Below are 22,714 nucleotides of genomic sequence, written 5' to 3'. Positions count from 1 at the left end.
AGGACACATCTTAAGACACCCAGGACTTGTTCAGTTGGTTTTTGAAGGAAGTGTAGGTGGTAAGAACAGTAGGGGAAGACCAAGGTATGAATATGACAAGCAGATTAGAGCAGATGTAGGATGCAATAATTACGTAGAAATGAAAAGGTTAACACAGGATAGGGTGGCATTGAGAGCTGCATCAAACCAGTCTATGGACTGATGACTCAAACAACAACAACAAATCCATGTACACAACTTGACAGCATTTTGTGTGCGTGATTGTGGCTACATCATTGGCGACCGTGGGACAGGATGTCAGAATTTATGAGTAAATACGAGTGCAGTAGATCAAAATGCAAGTGATACTAGAAAATATGTCGCTGACACAGCTCAAAGACGAACTTACCAAGAGGAATCTCCCGACGAACGGGAAGAAGAAATTGCTACAGGCGTGGCTATGGGAAGATCTCGTGGAAAAAGGAGAAGATCGCGAAAAGTTTTTCATCTAAGTCGACGAAGATTCCAAGACAGAAGAAGAGGTAAATATCCCTAAAATGTATTTTAACTTAATGACCATGATGCAGGCACTAAATGACAAAATTTCAGACGTCAATTCCGGCCTAAATGATAAAATTTCAGACGTTAATTCTGGCCTAACAGGACAGATTGCAGATCAAATTTTGAAAGTAAAATAACAAAATTTAATTTCGAAAGTAAAATAACAAAATTTCTCAAACTAACTCGATTTTAACCAGACAAATATCACAAGTGTACATGCAGGTTTATAAAGTTGAACAGGGTTTGGAGTTGAAAATTTCAACCGTAAATGACGAAATTTCATCCCAAATTAGCGACGTTACCAACTGATGCAGCAGATATCGGACATCAAGTCAAAACTGGGACAGGTTGACCAGATCAATAGTAGAGTAAGCCAGCTGGAAGGGGATATCTTGAACCTCAAGGAGGAGGTGGAAATCCAGGTTTCCGGCATAAAGCAAGTGGTTAAGGGGAGAATTTCTACCGTCGAGGGAAGTTTTGAAAGCCATATCTCTGCTGTCGAGGGAAATTTCGGGAGCCGTATTTCTGCTGTTGAAGGAAGGTTAGAAACCCAGATTTCGACCATCAAGGGAGATGTGCAGCGAGCCGGGTAGGATGTTTAAGAATGATGTGCCTCCATTTATTAAGGTCCTGGTATGCTTCTTTTCTCAAGGGCAACCCATATTTCTCCTCTTTTCTCTAGGTCTTCTCTTATCTGGTCTAACTACCTTCTTCTAGGGCGTCCAATTGATTTTCATCTCGGAACGATCTTTTAGAAACACTTGCTTAGTGTTCGAGTCACCTGCATCCGCTTAACGTGTCCTAGCCACTTCAGCCTTGCAACACTCAGCCTTTTCTCCATGGTCAGGTTGACCTGCAGGTCTCTCCGGATCTGATCATTCCTTATTCTGTCCAATGAACTTCATATCAACAGCTTGCAGTTGATTTACTTCTCTTTTATGTATGGTGCAACTCTCCAGATTACACGTCATGATGGGCAGGAGGTAAGTCTTAAAACAGGGTCTGTTTAGCCCTCTGAGGAACTCCCTTGTCCCATACTATGTTCCGTACTTGATGGAAGAAGTTGGATATTTTTTGCACCCAGTTCAACACTTCGTTCTTGGCACTTTGTCATTTGATATTGTACTCCCCAGATATTTAAAGGTATTCACACATTCAATCTTCTCTCCCTCGAGGGTGAAGTTACAAGGTGTATTTGTTCTGCTAACTTTCATCACCACTGTTTTGCTCTTGCTCACAGTTAATAATGAATAATTAATTATTAATTTATCATTTATATTCTTTAAACTTGGTGTTCCAAAGATCCATTCTCTTCTGAACATCTCAGTTTTTCCCCAAATGGCAACAGCATCATTATACTTCCTCATTACCCCTTAAACAACCTCCCTTATTTCCGCATCCATCAGCACCGCCTCACCCCTACCTCCAACTCCTCATTTTTATTACTCACAAATGTTCCAATGTAACTTATTTCTAAACCAGATTAATAACAAACTTTTTGACATACTCTCACAATAACAGCTTTCTTTAGAGAAGAAATTAAATACATTAAAAATGAACAGAGCTGTAACAAAAAATCAGTCCAAAGAGACCAGTTTGCCAAGAAACTTAACTGAGAATTTCCACCCTCCTGTAGTCAATCTGTCTAACATAACTTTCAATAAAAAAGAAACCACCATCTTAGCGAAAGACCCAAACAAAAACTGGCCTAATATGAATAAAATAAACACAGCCACCAACTTGATTATTGAGTCAGAAGCTACAATCAATAAAATGCTGCTAAACATCAGGACAAACTTAGATTTGGAGTTTTAAAAAAAAAATTTAAAAAATGGATAAGACGTTCAATTCTGACAACGTAAACAAAAGAACCTGCCTTATCAATTCTAATGTTAATAGTTTCATTTCTGAACATAAACAAATTGCCAAACTCAAAAAGAAAATCAAAAATAACGATCTAATAATCACAAAAGCGGATAAAGGCAATACTACAGTTATCATGAAAAAAACTAATTACGTATCTAAATCCAAAGAATTTTGCAACAGCACGTTTACAATAATCAATAAAGATCCTACATAGAAAATTCAGCGACAATTAAAACAAACATTAAAGAACATAACCTTTCTTTTTACAGATCAAGCAAAATCCAAACTCGTAAACATGAACCCAGGTCTACCTCCAGTTAAAGCCCTCCCAAAAATTCGTAAAGCTAATATTCCTCTGGCCCATTATTAACTACAAACCTAGCCCTCTATATAAAGTTGCTCAATTTGTTCAACGTTTTCTAACCAAGAATTATCAATTTCTCTCCAATAAATCTGTCAAAAACACCACTGAACTGAACTGCCTTAGCTGGCAGGATGTAGTGTTTACAGTGCACTATGTTTTCTGGTATGGGCTATAATAAATTTGTTACTTTCATTGACCTGTCTCAGTCTCATCCTTGGCTTTGACAATATGAAAGTGACCGAGGTATGAGCGATGCTAGTAATGCCGTTCCTTATGCAGCCAGTCCCTGTTTAGAATGGTGTGAAAATATCACTCATAGGGTCAGTCGATGCATGCATTTCAGTGGGCTTGGCAGACTGATGTGTAATAGCAACTTCTGGTGCAGTGAGGAAAGCAATGGGAAACTACCTCACTCCTCATTTCCCTAGTATGCCTCTTCAGTGACACCTAGGCTATCTATGACAGCTGTTGGTGGAGTTGTAGAGGATCAAATCAGCCTTCGGGCTGAATACCCAACACACATACAACTTACAACCCTACCACACTCTTCATTCTTTCGACATAGTAAATATGTATCCAAGCATACCTACAACAAAGTGTTTTTCCATAATTGAAAATAACTTAAACAAACGGAATTTTTGCAGCAAATTGGAAGTACAAGATTTCATTTCTCTTCTGAAACTGGTCATTAATAATAATTTCTTCACATTTGATAAAACCATCAACCAACAAAATGGACTGGCTATGGGATCACCCGCATCAGGAATTCTAGCGGACATTTGCTTGGACTCTTTGGAATATACAATAACAATACTTTTCCAAATATTCTTATACTAGCATATGCCCGCAGCTTTGCCCGCGTTTATTAATTCAACTGTTAGATGTTTCTAAACTATTTATTTAAAAGCAAATTAAAACATTATATTTATTAATTCGCATATTTTTGACATAAATTGCATGAAATACGTTATTTTATTTTTATTGTATTGTTACTTTCAATGCTTAAGATACCGAGTTGATGGATGGTACAAATAATATTAAAACAATGTAAAAGACCATGTTATATAATGCAAAATATATTGTTTTCTTATAGAGCTTCGGGATAAACTATAATAATGTCCTTCCATTTGGAGGTAAGATGTATACTGTATTGTGTTTGCCTTTTCAACTCTTGAACAATCCACGTACAGTTGACAATGGCAAAAGCAGCGTTTTCGAAGATGGAGTCCTACAACTTTAAGCGATTGTCCTATGTCAAAATTTCAGACCTCTGTGTTTCATAGATCTGACTGGGCTTTGCATACATACACACAAACACTTCCGAATATTATGAGCTGATGGCTGCTTGTGTCGCGGACAAAAATGGCTTCCTACTCGAGGAATACTACTTCACCCGCGACATGCTCAGTCATGATGGTGGCTTCAATAATATTCGTCATAAGTTTCAAAGCCATGTTCATCTCAGAGGGAAGGATTCATATTCCTGAGAAGGATAATCGGTGCCACAATCGTCTACTCCAAAATGTTCGAGGGTACTCCAGGTGACTACAAATTGTTCAAAATCTCTGTCGTGTAGTTGACAACCTCATCACACCTACTCTTTGTTCTCTACATCGATGACATAATTCTTTGCACCCAAAATAGTCAGTGTTCCCTCCTCTTGTACGCTGATGACCTGAAAATCCTAAGAGAAGTGTCTACGCCTGATGACTGTGATGAATTACAGACTGTTCTCAATTTGTGTGGTGACTGGTTTAAGAAATGGAATCTTTCTCCCAATGTTAAGAAGTGCAATACAATCTCCTTTTCATTGCTAAAGCAAAGAATGAACACTGCATATACCATCCAGAGAAATACATTGCAATCGGCTTCTCAGGTAAGAGACCTAGGCGTTATAATAGACTGTAAACTAACCTTCTCTGCTCACATTCACTCTATAAAATCCCGTGCTATGCGTACTCTAGGCTTTCTTTGCAGGTTTACTGAGATTAATGATATTAACGCCTTAAAATTATACTTTGTCTCGTATGTTCTTCCCATTATTGACTTTTGTTCCCCTATTTGGTCCTCATCTGCTATCACAAACATATCTCAACTAAATAGTATTTTAAACTTTTTCACTTTCATTGTTAAGACTCGCAATCCTGTTTTTAAGAACAAAACTAAATCTTACATTATGAACTATCTGGGTATACTTGACCTGAGAAGCCGTTTACAGTTCTCTGATCTATGTTACCTTCATAAAATAATCAATGGCCACACCAAATGTAATACTCCTCCGGCGTACTTCCCTATACATGTTCCTCCCTGCCCTACACGCAACCAGCGCACTCATCATGTGTCCCATCCGCGCCTAACTTTACACAAACGCTCTATCTTCCACAGTCTCCCTACTCTTGGTAACTCACTACCCGATATTGACATATTCGCACCTTTCGCGTCCTTCAAAGAAAAAATTAGAAGATTCCTCTAAGTCCTCCCCAGGTTTTCACTTTCTTCCGTCCCTCCAACCCTCGACCTTTCTTCTTCCTAATTTCAGTAACGGACACTTGCCAGTTACCGTTGTCATTGTTGTTACATTGTTACTGTTAAAATTGTTAATTTATTGTTGTTACTTAATATTGTTGTTTATACCTTTGTTATCTTTTATACGTATTTAAACTTATTATTAATATTAGTGTAAAATGGCCCTCCATAGGCTGTATCTAATAAATAAATAAATAAATAAATAAATAAATAGATAGATAGATAGATAGATAGATAGATAGATAGATAGATAGATAGATAGACAGACAGACAGACAGACAGACAGACAGACAGACAGACAGACAGACAGACAGACAGATAGATAGATAGATAGATAGATAGATAGATAGATAGATAGATAGATAGATAGATAGATAGATAGATAGATAGATAGATAGATAGATAGATAGATGAATGAATGAATGAATGAATGAATGAATGAATGAATGAATGAATGAATGAATGAATGAATGAATGAATGAATGAATGTTGTGTTGACAGACTTTTCAATTTATAGAAAACCGGATAATTCTTGTGAGTGTTGCTTGTTGATGACATTGACAGCTACATGTCTTGGTGCAAGAATTGCTCTTAGACACAGCCATGCATCTTATGTGAAAACCTGTGCCCACCTATAACAAACATTTTAGATCTTTTTTTTGCCGTAGATTTGGCTGGGCATCACACACATGAACAGACAGACAGACAGACAGACAGACAGACAGACAGACAGACAGACAGACAGACAGACAGACAGACAGACAGACAGACAGACAGACATGGATTGAAGGAAAATGACTTCCTATTCCACGGACTTAAAATGGCATCTTGATTGATATATGTATTATTCTTTGTTTATTATTATTGTCTATCTTGTATCCTATATGTTTCCTCTAAATGTATACATGTCCAACCCTTGTCGCCTTTCTCTACGGGGTTTGGGTATGAAGTGAGATGAATCTTCGTAGTGAGTTTTTACATCCGCATGACTTTCATGACGTCAACCTAATCAGATGAAATGAATGACATGATATATGATAGTAAGAATGAAGAGGATGAAATGCGGCGCCAGCACGTAGCCCACTCCTCTCGAATAGCTCAAGACTTTACATCCAGATCCGACTGATGAATCACCATCAACAGTGTCATATGCCCTCACAACACCATATAAGACCAAAAACGGCTTCCTACGCCTGGACGTAAAATGGCTCCTTGAATTGTGTTCTGTACCTATCTCATGTACGTTGCCTAGCGACAGTGACTCTCTGCATTTAATCTTGGTGACAGCAAGTTGGATTGTCATATCCCAATAAATACACGTTTTCCGATGGTTTTTCGTTCATAACTCACCAATGAAAGCGAAAATGAAAATTCCTACTTCGAGGTACATCTACCTATGTACAAAATTTCAGATCTCTGCATGCTGTAGATTTTGCTGGGCATCGCACACAGACAGACAGACACTTCCTTTTATTATTATAGATGGGCCAGGTATGTTGACGATACATTTGTCATTATGGATGAAGAAATCAAGAATGCGACCTCTACCCTGCAGGAACCAAACAACACCGACCCCCACATTAAATTTACGCTTGAGTCCGAAAATAATAAAGTAATCAATTTCCTATATTTCACTATTCTTAGAAACCCTTTTGCTCTATCTTATAAAATCTTCAGGAAACATACACAAACTGCCAATACTATTCAACAAGACTCCATACACCTCCAAACACACAAACGTGCAGCGTACAATAGCATGGTTTACTGGGCATTCACGATACCTACGACAAAGAAAGATCTCAACAATGAACTCAATATTATAATGGCAACCGCCAAATTTAATGGTTACAACAGATTATTTATAGAACAGATCAGCAACAAATTCAGACACAGACTTAAGACCACTCTCACAAGAGAAAAACCTAAAACTACCATTTCATCTACTTTTACATTCAATAGCCATGTTTATAAAATCACCAATCTCTTTCGAAAACATAACGTAAACATTTTCTTCAGAACTAATAACAGGACTTCAGAAATTTTACACAATTCATCCTTGGTCAAAACCTCCAATAGATTTTCTAATCCGAAATCTATAGAAAAACTGTAATGACTGCAGCACCTCTTATGTAGGTCAAACAGGACGCAGTTTCACAACCGGATATTTTGAGCACATCAACGCAATAAGATATAACAACAAGTTTTCTGCTATAGGCCAACATATTCACGACTCTAATCATAAGTTCACTGACACTGAACATGACTTTGAGATACTTCAAATAACAAATAAAGGGCCAATCAACATTACTGAAAATTGTTTTATTCATTGCGATCAATATTTCAATCCTAACTATAATTTTAATGAAATTTCCAAGAGAACTAATATTCTTTTCAATCTTTTAATTAAATGGCTAAAAATTATTAGACTCCCAAAAAACAACTCGATCTTTTACACTATACATAATATACATCCCCATCAGTTGCCCCCAATACCACATCCTTCCACTCCTCCCCAGTTCCCTGGCAGTTGCCACGCCTCTACCACTCCCCTCCCCTCTCCTTCCCTTCTCCATGGCCCTTAACCTTGCCATCGCATCCATCAGTCCAGCTCCGTCTGCCGGTCAAACAGGCTGCTCAAAGTGAGTTTGTTTCTAGTTGTTTCTAGTCATTTCTTTTCATTCTTTCCTTCTGCCTAATTCAGCTTTTAATTTTTTCTTCAGGTTCCAACCCCCATATTGAAGTGGGAACAAAACTTTTTCAGATCTAACTAAGTCCATCACATGATCGTTTATTCTTTCGGAACCGCCAAACTACGGATCAAACAAGTGTCAACCTAACATGACGACAACATTTTGCAGCGCATATTCAACAAGATTAAAGACTAAAGCATATAAAAGTTGGACTATACACTATGCGTATAAAAGGGAGTCATCACCATTTTTAAAAGGATTTTATATTATAGTGCAATATCATCATGTACCATAATTTTATTTAACATTCATCTCTGCAGGTGTTATGTATTTTAAACTGTTTTAAGATTGTGTGTTTGACTGATTTGACACTTTGGTTGATGATGGCACGACATAAGTGCCGAAACTAGTACCTTATGTGATTAACACGACCCCTGCTTTGCGAGTCACATTGTGACTCATACAGCACATAAATGTGGTGCTGGACAAAAATACACATTTTATTTCTATGCTGCTACGGTGATAACTTTGCGTAACAGTACGACAGCGAGTCACAGGTGGTACCTATGTTGTTCTACGGCATAGGTGTACGTTTAACAACTACCTTACACCACGAGGCAAGGGTAACTTGTGACGCATGGATGTAATGCAGCTTTTACCACTTGTTATACGAGTCACCAGTGCCTCGCATTTTTACTAGACGTCCCGCTCGATTGCGGTGGACAATAGGGGCTATACATTGCTGATCAAGTATTATCGTGCTGTAGCCGTCATTGCAGGCTGGCGGAAATCTGTTGTGACAGTGTGTGAATACCCTTGTCATCGTGTGAGGTAACTACAGGATATACAATTGAGCATCTTTTCTGTGCAGCATCTCGGTAAGAACGTTACTTATATACAGATTTCATCATCTTATTCTCAAATATAAGCATAGAAAGCTAAGGAATGTGTGTGAATTGTTTCAGATGAAACGTAGATTATCAGACTTCCAGCTACCCAAAGAGTGTTCCAGTTTGGACTCTTCACAATGAGCCAGGAGATCTCGATTGGAGAAACCATTAGAGGAATTGGATATTGAGGATCTTTTAGGAGATGAAGATATCCAATGTAGTGATATTGAGGATCCCAATTTTTCATTGTCAATTTCATCATCTTCACCAGTGTCCTCTGGAACTGACACAGATGTACAAGATAGCCACAGTGAAAGTGACAGCGAACAAGTTAAAACACAGTCAGTTAAATCAGACTGCAATTGGTGTGATATAACCAGGAATGATTTAGGTTTCATTGTTTTTCATGGGGAAGCAAAGGTTCAGTTACAGTTAAAAGAGAGACAGACCACTGATATATACTCTCACTTCGTGGATGATAGCCTATTAGAAATGATGGTTCAGGAAACCAACAGGTGTGACAATCCATTTAAACAAAGTCATAATGAGAAACGCAAGTCCAGAAGTTTGAAATGGAAGAAAACTAATGTTGAGGAAATGAAACAGTTTCTAGGAATTATCATGTGTACGGGTCTTGTTCCTCACCCAACTATTAACTCATAATGGTCTAAGAATGACATATGATGTGCGACTTATTAGACAGGCAATTCCACGGAATCGTTTCCTTCTTTTCTTGTGATTCTGGCAGTTCACAGACAATGAACCTAACCAACAACCACGTGATCGTCTTTATCGAATCCAACCCCTCCTTGATAAATTAAACCAAAATTTTGAGAATGCCTTGACAATAGGGAAGGAAATGGTTATAGATGAAACTATGGTTCCTTGGGGAGGCCGTTTAGTTTTCAGAATGTATATTCCTAACCAAACTCACAAATATGGAGTTAAGGTGTATAAACTCCATACGAAAGAAGCCTACACTGTTAGAACAAAGATCTATGCAGGAAAATCCAGTGAGGGTGAAAGCGGAATGGAACTTCTACGTGGATTCTTAAATGAAGGACATATCCTTTATGCCGGTAATTTCTACACCAGTGTGCCTCTGGCAGAAGAACTTGTAAGGAACGAAACATTTGTGTGTGGGACTGTTCGTAGCAGTAGACGTGGACTACCGATGATAGTGAAACATAAAATGAAGAAGATGTGGGTAAGATGTGTCAGCACAGTACTCGAGTTATCAAGTGGGTTGACAAGCGACCTGTTCTAATGCTTTCAACACTGCCGAGCCATAGTGACTATCTGGTAAACTCTGGAAAGAAAAACAGAGACAGTGAACGTGTCAGTAAGCCTCTCTCTGTTCTTGATTACAATGGAGCTAAAAAGGGGGTCGATTTCAGTGATCAGATATCTTCCTATTATTCAGGTCTAAGGAAAGGTTTAAAATGGTGCAGAAAAGTAACCCTAGAAGTTATCATTAAAACGGCCTTGGTTAATGCTTGGATACTTCACACGACGTCTGCAAAAAAATGCCACTACTGCAATTTCAAGAGAAGGTTGCAAGAAGTCTGGTTGGACCACAGACAGAACCTGTCATCAGTCCTGGGAGGAGAGGTGCGCACTCTCTCAAAGATGGAAGGACCAGCCAGAAAAGTTCAAAGATGATACGTGGTTTGCTATAAAGCTCAGCGAGAATGTGGCACATCGAAAGATGCTGACAAGAAAACAAAGCAGGTGACAACGTACTGTGAGGAATGCTCAAACAAACCATTCATGTGCATTGGATGTTTTAATAAGGTTCATAAATGCTGAAATTGAACTTACTGTGTTAAAAATAAAGACTGCCATTGTATAATAACAAAATTAGTGATATCATGAGTGTAAATAGTTTAGGGAATTTTGAGATCAGTGAAAAGAAATAGGCAATTGAGTTCAAATAGGGAACAGCATTATTTAAAAAAATATTATTTTAAATTTTATATGCAGTGCCTTTATTATAAAGCAAATAAATATGTTCATTTATTGTTTGTGTAAAAATGCATTTATGCTCATGTAAATCAACCTTTACCAACATGTAGAGAGAGATATTAAAGCTCTGTTCTGTGCTACGTGAGGCACGGCTGACTCGTGGACTTTAATAATTATTGCCGCTAAACCGAGCGCTGGTGGATCCTCCTGCTGAGAAATGTGAGAAGTTGATATGACTTGCAGCTGTCAGTCTCATTATTTCGAAGTAATATACTTTCGCCATACACCGGCAGCCTGCAGAACTACTTCCGGAGGATGAGTCACACGTGCCTCGTGACGCACACCAGCGAAGTATGGTACGAGACATCGGTGACTCGTGACGCACTCACACTTAATGTTAACAGTGTAACAATAGCAGCGAACGTGTTAATTCACACTAATAAATTAAATTGTATTGAATAGGTGGACTCCTAATAATTTTAATGATTGTAATCCCACTTCAATACGGATCACGATGAAATTTTTAAATATCAATGACAACAGACAAGACACACATATACTGCATCATCTTTTCTGAAGTTTATATTCATTATTATGTGGGTTAAGTGTAAGGGAGGCCCATGATAAATAAATAAATAAATAAATAAATAAATAAATAAATAAATAAATAAATAAATAAATAAATAAATAAATAAATAAATAAATAAATAAATAAATAAATAAATAAATAAATAAAATAAATAAATAAATAAATAAATAAATAAATAAATAAATAAATAAATAAATAAATAAATAAATAAATAAATAAATAAAAAAGCAAACAAACATACAGATAAATAAATACAGTATTTTCTTGCGTAATTAACACACTTTTCTTGACGATAAATACAGACAAAAACTTTGGATGCGTAAATTATTAAAGAAATTCAGGCATTTAAAGCATTATTTACAATTTACAATTCATTTACATTTCAAATATAATACACACGCAATTGCTTCAACTCATTTGTGGTTAATCATCATTTGGCATAAAATTCTGGCGTGAGATTTTTTTCTGAAAAGTCAAATTGTTTCAGCGTCACTGATCACCGCGAGTTTATATGATGCAGTATTACTCGAATACTTGCTCACTGTGGACTAACAAACAATTTTGAGATCACGTAAAATGCATGTCCCGTACCCGAAACATTTGTAAAATACGTTTGTACCAGACTGGAATAGACCGTTACTAGTCACTTCTGGGCTGATTCTCTCACTGAACTAGTGCAGTGGTATTTCCTACCGGCTGATAACAGCATGTTGCCCAGTATTTGGAATGCCTGGTTTTGCACTAGGAAGGCTGCTACCTGAGTGGTCAAAATCTTTATTTTGAAATGCATCCGGAGCTGCATGATGGGTGTTCGAAGAAGTGGGTGCGTCAAATACGTGAACGTTTCTTTTTCTCCACTTTGGACCCAAAAATATTGGGATGCGTAAAATTATGCAAGGGCATTAATTATGTGAGAAAATACGGTTAAAAAAAAAACAACAACAGTGTGGGTGATCTTAGCATAAAGAAGATATGGTAGATGTACTTAAAAGGCACTTTACCTCTCTGTTTGCAAGCTCTTTTGGGAAGTAGAAAGGTTCCTTGGACATCCAATACCGCCACAGTCGGAAACTATAACGCATTCCAGGAAGACTGATCTGTTGAAACCACAGATTTTTAACAGAACAACTTTGCACAGATCTAGTCACCAGTGAAGAGAACAAATGAAACATTTGTAACAGAAATTAAAAATAAAATGAAATATACAAACCTAATGAAAGAGAAATATCCATGTTTTATGCTCTTCTCTTGGCAGTATTGACATTTTAACTATTCAACAGCCATTGTCAAGAACAAATAACATGGGCTGGCTCTCAGACTGGCGTTGCCACGACTTGTGCAGTGTGACAATTCTTCTGTCATTTAAAGGAGAAACTCTGCTTAATTTGTAGCCCTCATTCTTTCCTGTTGAAACAGTTATCTCCACAGCTTCAAAGTACGGGCACTGTTCTTGACAAGGGCTACTCAATAGTACAGCAACATGTTTACAAGAGAAAACAGCTTACTGACCAGCAAAGCATGCAAGTGTTCTGCTCACTTTAAAATACAGTAAAATATGAATATGCAATATTCATTAAATTCAATGGTGAAGTTATACAGATTTGAGAAAAAGAACTCCATAACAACATCATCTATAGTAGAACAGTACATACTGTAGACCTAGTCGGCTATGTTCTGCACAGCCTTTTGGCTAGGATTGGGAACAAAGCGACTGTGGCCTTAATTAAAATGTGTGACAATGGAATACCATATTCAGGGTTACTGACAGCTACCGCCTGAATCACACAAAAAACTCTTGTAATAAATGCTGGAACCTCACACACATGAAATGTTCAATACCTGTCAATGAGTGCATCTCAAAATCAATATTTTAATGGCTGTTCAAACGAACCTTTGAGTATACACCTTTCTTTTTAATTTTCATTATTTGTTTCATACTGCACTGACACAGACAAGTCTTATGGCGATCATGGGATAGGAAAGAACTAGGACTGGGAAGGAAGCGACTGTGGCCTGGTGTGAAAATGGGAAACTATGGAAAAACCATCTTTAAGGCTGCCAACAGTAAGGTTTGAACCACTCTCTCTATAATGAAAGTTCCACAGCTACGTGACCCAAAACCACATAACCACTCGCTCAGTTATTCCCTCTTGCAAAAGGTATATATAAGTTCCTGAATCTTCATGTTGTGAGTTGGCAATGAACAGAACTCTGATGCCTCAAAAAGCTAAAACTTAATATCGTGTGAAAGCAGAATTGCATCAGTTTCTGTATGATCGCAAAATAATACAATACATCTCTTGGTTGAATTATCTCATAGATTTTTTAGAGGTTGGAAGTTTGTAAATAGAAGTGGCATGGTGCATCATCTTCATTCGAGGCTATGAGTATACTAAAATGAGAAAGTTTACATATTTGGACAGAACATTTTGCTGAACATTCAACAAAGACTCTGGTGTTCAGCAAGTTGATATATTTTATTTAGCACATGGTGACCAAAGAAACTACGCTCTAGACCATGTCTGGTGCCTCACCCATCGCATCATAAATATTCAAGCCCAACAGTCACAGCTTGGTGAAATCAGTTCTTACATGGTCCAAAATCCTCCACTGGTGTCACACAGCATTCTTCAGCAATGTCTCAAACCTTCTTAAGAAGTTTTAGCAATGTTACTGTCTGAAGAAGACCTCCCAGTTGTGAACTGCAAAGCAACTCTAAAGTTGACAATTTATTTATGTTCATTGCAAGAGGCAACAAGGTTCGGTTGACATTATCAGATGTGAATGGGTCGAGACAGCAATTGAATTACAGCTCAGCGTTTATGTTTGCTTCCAGTGAGTTCCAATGACTTTGCTTAGTTTTAACTGTTCAGATTGCTTTCACTGTCAAAACGCTTTGAACATTATTTTATGACTTACAACGCAGTGACAAAAGCAGCAGGTATATCAATATCATCTGTTACGATAATCGTCAAGGAAGATTCTCGGTGCAAGGAGGAAGATACCTTCCTTGGCACACCTGGCAAACATTACCAGATTCCTAAAAAGGTGTACAGATGACTTTAACAAGCATGTGATTCAGCAGACTACAATTCATAAACTATTGCCAAAACTTTACATGAAAAGCTTTAAAGTTGTATTAACTGAATCGACATTGAAAAAATACGGCTTCCTTCTTAACAAAATGTCTGAAATGGTGATAATTAATTCTACAGTGGTTATTCCTGTGGCAGGTTGTGAAAGTACTTTGGTCTTCTAAGCATTGATGGCGAGGTCAAAACAATTGTAAACTCACTTGGAACAATTTGTTGCAACACGCTGGGTGTGGAATGTAATAAGCAAACTGCATTTCAGTTACCTTGGTGAGAGATCTTTTCCAGACTATAAAATACCATGAACACTGGTTTCTGATGTTCACCTACATTTTTCCTAAAGATATACCAATTGTGCCTCTGGAAGCTCAGAAACCACACTGAGATTCAGGGAGAATCCTCTCAGAAATAACTTAGAGGCAGCTAAGTAGAATTATGGCTAGGATTTTATGTGCTATAGATAGCAAGATATACCATGATAGGTTCCATATACACTATGGTCACCCTTCTTATGGTGATGATAATGGCATTTTTGAAGTCAACAGGTACTTTCGGGCTTCCTAGATTAAGACAATAAGTGTAAAAAGTCTTGTCTTCAAAGGTAAGCCTCCACTTTGAAACAGTCCCAGAGGGATGTTGTCTGGTCCAGGTGCCTTTCTGGGTTTCAGCTTATTCAGTGCCTCGCTGAATTCCCGGTATGTTGGTGGCACTGCAATCCATGGCTGTTGAGGTTGTTGTGGAACAACACAGAGAAAATCCTCAGCAATGGTAGAGCTTCGATTCAAAAGAGTGTAAAAGTGTAAAAAATCTCAGGAACCTCAGGGGTTGTTTGATGCCCAAGACCTGTGAAACTTCTATGCGAGAATAAAAGAACTGTATGAACTAACTCCCTCCTTTACACTTTTTAATTTTTTAATGTTTATTTTTCTGCATGGTTCATGGTGTGGGTTACTGTAGTCACACGTCCTAGTTCGTGAACCATGGGCAACGGCTGAGTGGCCTAGTAAGTGGTCCTGAGAGTCGGGATACCAGTTGCTATGGAATGGGAGTGGGCATCTCGGACATATTCTGAGTCATGGCCCTCCCTGTGCTCAGGCGGCTAGGACTATACAATTCACCGGTGGTCTATAACCCGTTAGAGGAGAGATCCTCACCTGGACTATGTGCAAGTAGGGTAGCATCCTGCTTCATGAATTACCGAGCTCAGAACATTTTAAGCAAGCCTCGGACCTATGGGAGTAACGGAGTCCCACTCCCATTTGACAGGCGAGGGACTCCTTGGAAACAACTTGGCGAACGAAATGGAATTTGATGGGGAGCTATCAATATTAATGGGGCTTATGGAAGAAAGAAAGTAGAACTGGCTGAGTTAGCAAAGAGGATGCATCTGGATGTGCTAGGAGTAAGTGATATTCGGGTAAGCGGAGATAACGAGGAAGAGATACGAGATTATAAAGTGTACTTGACGGGTGTTAGAAAGGGAAGGGCAGAATCTGGGGTAGGGCTCTTTATCAGGAATACCACTGCAAGCAACATAGTTTCTGTTAGGCACGTAATGAGCGAATGATGTGGGTAGATTTGTCAGTTGGAGGAATTAGGACTAGAATTGTGTTCGTGTATTCACCATGTGAGGGTGCAGATGGGATAAAGTTGACAAGTTTTATGAAGCATTGAGTGACATCGTGGTCAGGGTCAACAGCAAGGATAGAATAGTGCTAATGGGTGATTTCAATGCGAGAGTTGGAATAGAACCGAAGGATACGAAAGGGTGATTGGTAAATGTGGGGAAGATATGGAAGCTAATGGGAATGGGAAGCATTTGCTGGACTTCTGTGCTAGTATGGGTTTAGCAGTTACGAATACATTCTTCAAGCATAAGGCTATTCACCGCTACACATGGGAGGCTAGGGGTACCAGATCCATAATAGACTATATCTTAACCGACTTCGAATTTAGGAAATCTGTTAGGAATGTATGAGTTTTCCGGGGATTTTTCGATGATACAGACCACTATCTGATCTGTAGTGAACTAAGTATCTCTAGGCCTAGGGTAGAGAAAGTCAAATATGTCTGCAAACGAATAACGGTAGAAAATCTCCAGGACGAGCAAATTAGACAGAAGTACATGGATATAATTAGTGAGAAGTTTCGAACAGTAGACAGTAAGCAGGTTCAGGATATAGAAAGTGAATGGGTGGCATACAGGGATGCTGTAGTAGAAACAGCAAGGGAATGCCTAAGAACGACTGTGTGTAAAGATGGGAAAAGGCGAACATCTTGGTGGAATGACGAAGTGAGAGCAGCTTGTAAACGTAAAAAGAAGGCTTATGAGAAATGGCTACATACAAGGGCCGAGGCAGACAGGGATTTATACGTAGATGAAAGAAACAGAGCCAAACGAATAGTTGTTGAATCCAAAAAGAAGTCATGGAAAGATTTTGGTAACAACCTGGAAAGGCTAGGTCAAGCAGCAGGGAAACCTTTCTGGACAGTAATAAAGAATCTTAGGAAGGGAGGGAAAAAGGAAATGAACAGTGTTTTGAGTAATTCAGGTGAACTCATAATAGATCCCACGGAATCACTGAAGAGGTGGAGGGAATATTTTGAACATCTTCTCAATGTAAAAGGATATCATCATGGTGGTGTGGCGAACAGCCAAGCTCATGGGGAGGAGGAAAATGGTTGGTGAAATTACGCTTGAGGAAGTGAAAAGGATGGTAAATAAACTCAATTGTCATAAAGCAGCAGGAATAGATGAAATTAGACCTGAAATTGTGAAGTATAGTGGGAAGGCAGGGATGGCTTCATAGAGTAGTAAAATTAGCATGGAGTGTTGGTAAGGCACCTTCAGATTGGACAAAAGCAGTAATTGTACCTATCTATAAACAAGGGAACAGGAAGGATTGCAACAACTATCGAGGTATCTCATTGATTAGTATACCAGGCAAAGTATTCACTGGCATTTGGGAAGGGAGGGTGCGATCAGTCGTTGAGGGGAAGTTGGATGAAAACCAGTGTGGTTTCAGTCCACAGAGAGGCTGTCAGGATCAGATTTTCAGTATGCACCAGGTAATTCAAAAATGCTACGAGAGGAATAGGCAGTTGTGTTTATGTTTCGGAGATCTAGAGAAAGCATATGACAGGGTACCGAGAGAAAAGATGTTCGATATACTGGGGGACTATGGAATTAAAGATAGATTATTAAAATCAATCAAAGGCATTTATGTTGACAATTGGGCTTCAGTGAGAATTGATGGTAGAATGAGTTCTTGGTTCAGTGTACTTACAGGGGTTAGACAGGGCTGTAATCTTTCACCTTTGCTGTTCGTAGTTTACATGGATCATCTGCTGAAAGGTATAAAATGGCAGGGAGGGCTTCAGTTAGGTGGAAATGTAGTAAGCAATCTGGCCTATGCTGACGACTTGGTCTTAATGGCAGATTGTACCGAAAGCCTGCAGTCTAATATCTTGGAACTTGAAAATAGGTGCAGTGAGTATGGTATGAAAATTAGCCTCTCGAAGACTAAATTGATTACATAAAATGAACTTCATTATAGAGCCCGTATTGTCGTAAGTATACTTTGAAGGTTGAGTCGAATGTTCCACCTTTACAATACCAAGATTCTTTATTATCTAATTATTTACATATCATTTTTTATAAATATCACGGGACATGATGTCAGTAGGTAAGAAATTCAACAGAAGTAAATTTCAGATTGGTGATACAAAGCTAGAACAGGTCAATAATTTCAGGTATTTAGGTTGTGTGTTCTCCCAGGATGGTAATATAGTAAGTGAGATTGAATCAAGGTGTCGTAAATCTAATGCAGTGAGCTTGCAGTTGCGATCAACAGTATTCTGTAAGAAGGAAGTCAGCTCCCAGACGAAACTATCTTTACATCGTTCTATTTTCAGACCAACTTTGCTTTACGGGAGCGAAAGCTGGGTGGACTCAGGATATCTTATTCATAAGTTAGAAGTAACAGACATGAAAGTAGCAAGAATGATTGCTGGTACAAACAGGTGGGAACAATGGCAGGAGGGTACTCAGAAGGAGGAGATAAAGGCTAATTTAGGAATGAACTTGATGGATGAAGCTGTACGCATAAACCGGCTTCGGTGGTGGGGTCATGTGAGGCGAATGGAGGAGAAGTTACCTAGGAGAATAATGGACTCTGTTTTGGAAGGTAAGAGAAGTAAAGGTAGACCAAGACGATGATGGTTAGACTCAGTTTCTAACAATTTAAAGATAAGAGGTATAGAACTAAACGAGGCCACAACACTAGTTGCAAATTGAGGATTGTGGCGACGTTTAGTAAATTCACAGGGGCTTGCAGACTGAACGCAGAAAGGCATAACAGTCTATAATGATAATGTATGTATGTTATTTTTCTGCCACCAACTATTTTTCATTTCTTTTATGCACATCTGATATTTCCAACCGAGTTCTAGAAAATGAGCCTTCTTCAGAATCCATCTTATAGCCTCAAACCAGTCTTACTTCTTCATTTTTTGGAAGCCAATAATTTCCTCTGCTGATGGTCTTACAAAGCACTGTACATTCTTGTTCAATGTCCTTCATGTTACTGAAATTATTTGATAAACTGTTTTGAAAGTCTGCAGCAACAGATTCATCAGAGAGCTTAGAAATATTAAACTCCCATCACAACAGATTTAAATCTTTGCAGTCCAAATGATTTTAACTGGTAACATTAGTTTAGTCCAAGCAAATTTTAAGGAAATCCTATCTAATGATAAAGAGTGAAATCTATATGAAATAAAAAAGAAAATAAAACATAATAAAAGTTATCTCAAGCAAGAATTTAGTTTAGCTCTATCTGAGAAACATGTGCAACCAGTTCACAACTTGAAATTTTTCATTGTGCAATGCAAAACAAATAGTAAAATTGAAAAAGAAAGATATATACCCAAAGGTTCATTCAACTGTGAACTATGTTGTTATGGAGTTCCCTTGCTCAAATCTGTTATAACTCTTTTGTTCTTTATGAATCTTACATATATTTTGAACAGGCTACTTGTTTGGCCAGAACTCTGGCATCAAGAGAATGATAAAACAAAAGGCATTTAAACTAATGCTGTTAGCCAACCTCTAAGAGAGAATGGCATGGAGATATAAGATATAGGAAACCTGAATTTTGTAATGCAGACAGTACTCTACTTATGTATAGGACAAGACACTCGACTCAGTCTTCACTTCCCCAAAGAGTCAAGTACCCATCCTCTCCACATGCTCACCTAATCAAAATTCTTGAGGAACTAGTACTAGACAACAAAACCCAAAGACTTATTCTACAAAAAATGACTGACACACACTCCACGGTTAAATTCATTGGGGATATCTCAGAAATATTTGAGATCGAAACAGGGGTTAGACAAGGTGATGGGCATTCCCCACTCCTCTTCAACTGCATCCTTGAAAAAGTTGTGAGAGAGTTGGGCAATTTGGGGTAGGGCTAACAGTCAACTGTCTGGCCTTTACAGAAGACATGACACTGATCGCTGAATCTCTGAAAATAGCAGCGATCCAGGTCAACTGTCTCAGACGACAAGCAGCCAAAGCAGGACTCCAAGCATCATTGGAAAAAGTACTTCACCGACATCACAGAAGCGAACAGAGAGATGTCGCTAGAAGAGGATAAAATTAAGCAGGTGGTAAAATTTAAATACCTTGGTGAATTGATTGACCTCTCCATAAAAGTAACAAGCTGGAGCTGATTCAAACAAGCGATGTCTAGGCCTGGTACTAGAAGACGGGGAATACTGGAGACATCACAATTTAGAACTCTACTCTGCGATAGAGAGGCTCTCTGACTGTGCCTGGATAGGGATGTCACATCAAGAAAGTCTGTACCACCTAACTTATTATTTATCGTATGATGAATGTATGTACACACACATACAGGGTTATTCACCTAACATGTTACTCGCAAATAACTTCTAAACCATTAAAGATATCAGCATTCTGTTTTCATATTCGTAAATGGTACGCAGGGTCTTGTAAAATAACGTGCTACTTAGTCTCATGGGGTGATTAACAACCGAGATATTGATACTAACTCCATATTTTTAAATAGAACACCACAAATTTATACAGCCGATTTAAAAGTTCATCTGCGTACAAGTTCAAATATATAAGTATTTTCAAAATCGGACAATTACATTTTGAGATATAAGTAAGAACAGCATGCGCTGTTTTGCATGCAGCATCAGACGGCGTGAAGTTGGGGAAGGACTTATTGAGGCGCAAGCAGTTTCCTGGGAGTGAGTTCAGCCACAGAATGGGTACCAGGCATGTAAGCACCTCGTACACATGTGATGGGTTTGCAAAGTGTGTATGACAGGCAAACACATGACAGGACAGAAAGGGTTGATGTATTTAAAACGAATAAAATGAGTACTTTGCCTTGAAAGGAACATAACAAAAGCTATAATTGTCACTGGTTTTAGTGTATAGTTCATACTACTCTACGAGTTGAGAAATAAACATAACACAAAACACTGGAAAAGCTCCTTCTAGAAAAGCAAATGTTCAGAGCTGATCGTAGAGAGATGGCAGCAACACTATTATTTATGTTTTATTTTACATGCATTAATCTCCGCAGAGCTCCAGCGCGACTGTAGTAGTGTGCATTTGGGAGAGCGTAGGTTCGAGTCCTGCCTTGCCCAATCTGACATTGATTTGCATGGTGTCCCATGTTCAACACCAGGCAAATACCAAATAGGTACCTTTGTGATAGGCCACGGCCGACTTTCTTTCCAATACTTTCCATTCCCATCCATCAGAAAAAACGCTAAACCGAGCGCAGCCTATTACATGTCAAAACAAAACAATACAACTTTAATCTCCCTTCCCCATTGTGTGTTCGCCAGTCATACAATAACGTTGCACACCCAGGGTATGTTACGGTACATCACATTATGTTTACAGTACATGCCTGGTATCCGTTTTGTGGCTGGAATCAAGGCCAGGAAGCAGCTTGCACCTCAATATGTCCTTGCCCGACTTCACGCCGTCTGATGCAGCATGCAAAACCGCGCATGTTGTTCTTATTTATATCTCAAAAAGTAATTGTCCGATTTTGAAAATACTTACATATTTGAACTTGTACACATATGAACTTTTAAATCAGCTGTATAAATTTGTGCTGTTCCATTTAAAAATATGGAGTCAGTATCAATATCTCGGTTGTTAATCACCACATGAGACTAAGTAGCACATTATTTTACAAGACCCTGCGTACCATTTACGAATATGAAAACAGAATGCTGATATCTTTAATAGTTTAGAAGTTATTTGCGTGTAACATGTTAGGTGAATAACCCTGTATATATACATAGTTTTAGGATAAATGTGCAGTCACAATTCCGTACAATACTAAAACTCTAGGTCTAGTTTTCTGACCCAATCAACTGCTTCATCTGATGTGCTGTGAATGTCCGTTAGCTTTCCTTTGAAAGCTTGAATTGGGCAGTCAGCAACAATGTGGTGGATTGACTGAGAAGGGGTCTACATTGCTTCACGTCCATAGATTTAACCACCACTCTGCCCTACATGTGTCCCCCGGGTGAGGCTAAGCAAGCAACAGTGATAAGATGAGACCAAACTGTTGGAAACGACCTCTTGATCAAAGAGCAAACAAGGAGATGTGTGGTCCTTTTCAGGACCTTCAAGTTTCTTAGAATTGGACCATCACTGCGCATTTGTCAATTGAATATCGAAGGGATTAGTCGAGCGAAATGTGTGTATCTTTCCAGGATTGCACCGAAATATGCAGCTGATGTCATCGTGCTTTAAGAAACACACACAGCAGATGAACTACAGTTACAGAGTAGAGGGAAAATTCCAGGCTTTAAATCGATAGCATCTAACTATCATATAAATTACAGCCTTGCAACTTATGTCAGTAATTATATAACAAATTACCAATTACTATCAGTACACTATGAAAATGACATTTTTACTACTACAGTTAACACTGAAAACTCGACAATAGTTCATGTGTACAAGCCACCAGTTATTAGTTGGCCTAACCCCCCTATACCTTCTCAGCAATAATAATAATAATAATAATAATAATAATCATCATCATCATCATCATCATCATCATCATCATCATCATCATCATCATCATCAATGTCCCACTCCAGTTGCCCAGGTGTGGTTAACAAGC

General features: G+C 38.4%; 1 protein-coding gene across 3 annotated transcripts in view; it reads right to left on the bottom strand.

The window, feature by feature from the left end:
* LOC136882279 (fatty-acid amide hydrolase 2) overlaps positions 1-22,714 on the bottom strand; it is a 215,225-nt gene that overhangs the window by 63,641 nt on the left and 128,870 nt on the right. For all 3 annotated transcript variants that reach the window (XM_067154855.2, XM_067154837.2, XM_067154846.2), the window contains exon 8: positions 12,432-12,527. In XM_067154855.2, the coding sequence (XP_067010956.2) occupies positions 12,432-12,527 (96 nt within the window). The remainder of the gene's footprint in view (positions 1-12,431; positions 12,528-22,714) is intronic.

This window comes from Anabrus simplex, chromosome 1 (genome assembly GCF_040414725.1).
Source record: "Anabrus simplex isolate iqAnaSimp1 chromosome 1, ASM4041472v1, whole genome shotgun sequence".
NCBI classification, from domain to species: Eukaryota; Metazoa; Arthropoda; class Insecta; order Orthoptera; family Tettigoniidae; genus Anabrus; species Anabrus simplex.
The sequence above is the reverse complement of the archived record's forward strand: the minus strand, read 5'-3'. Positions and strand labels throughout refer to the sequence as shown.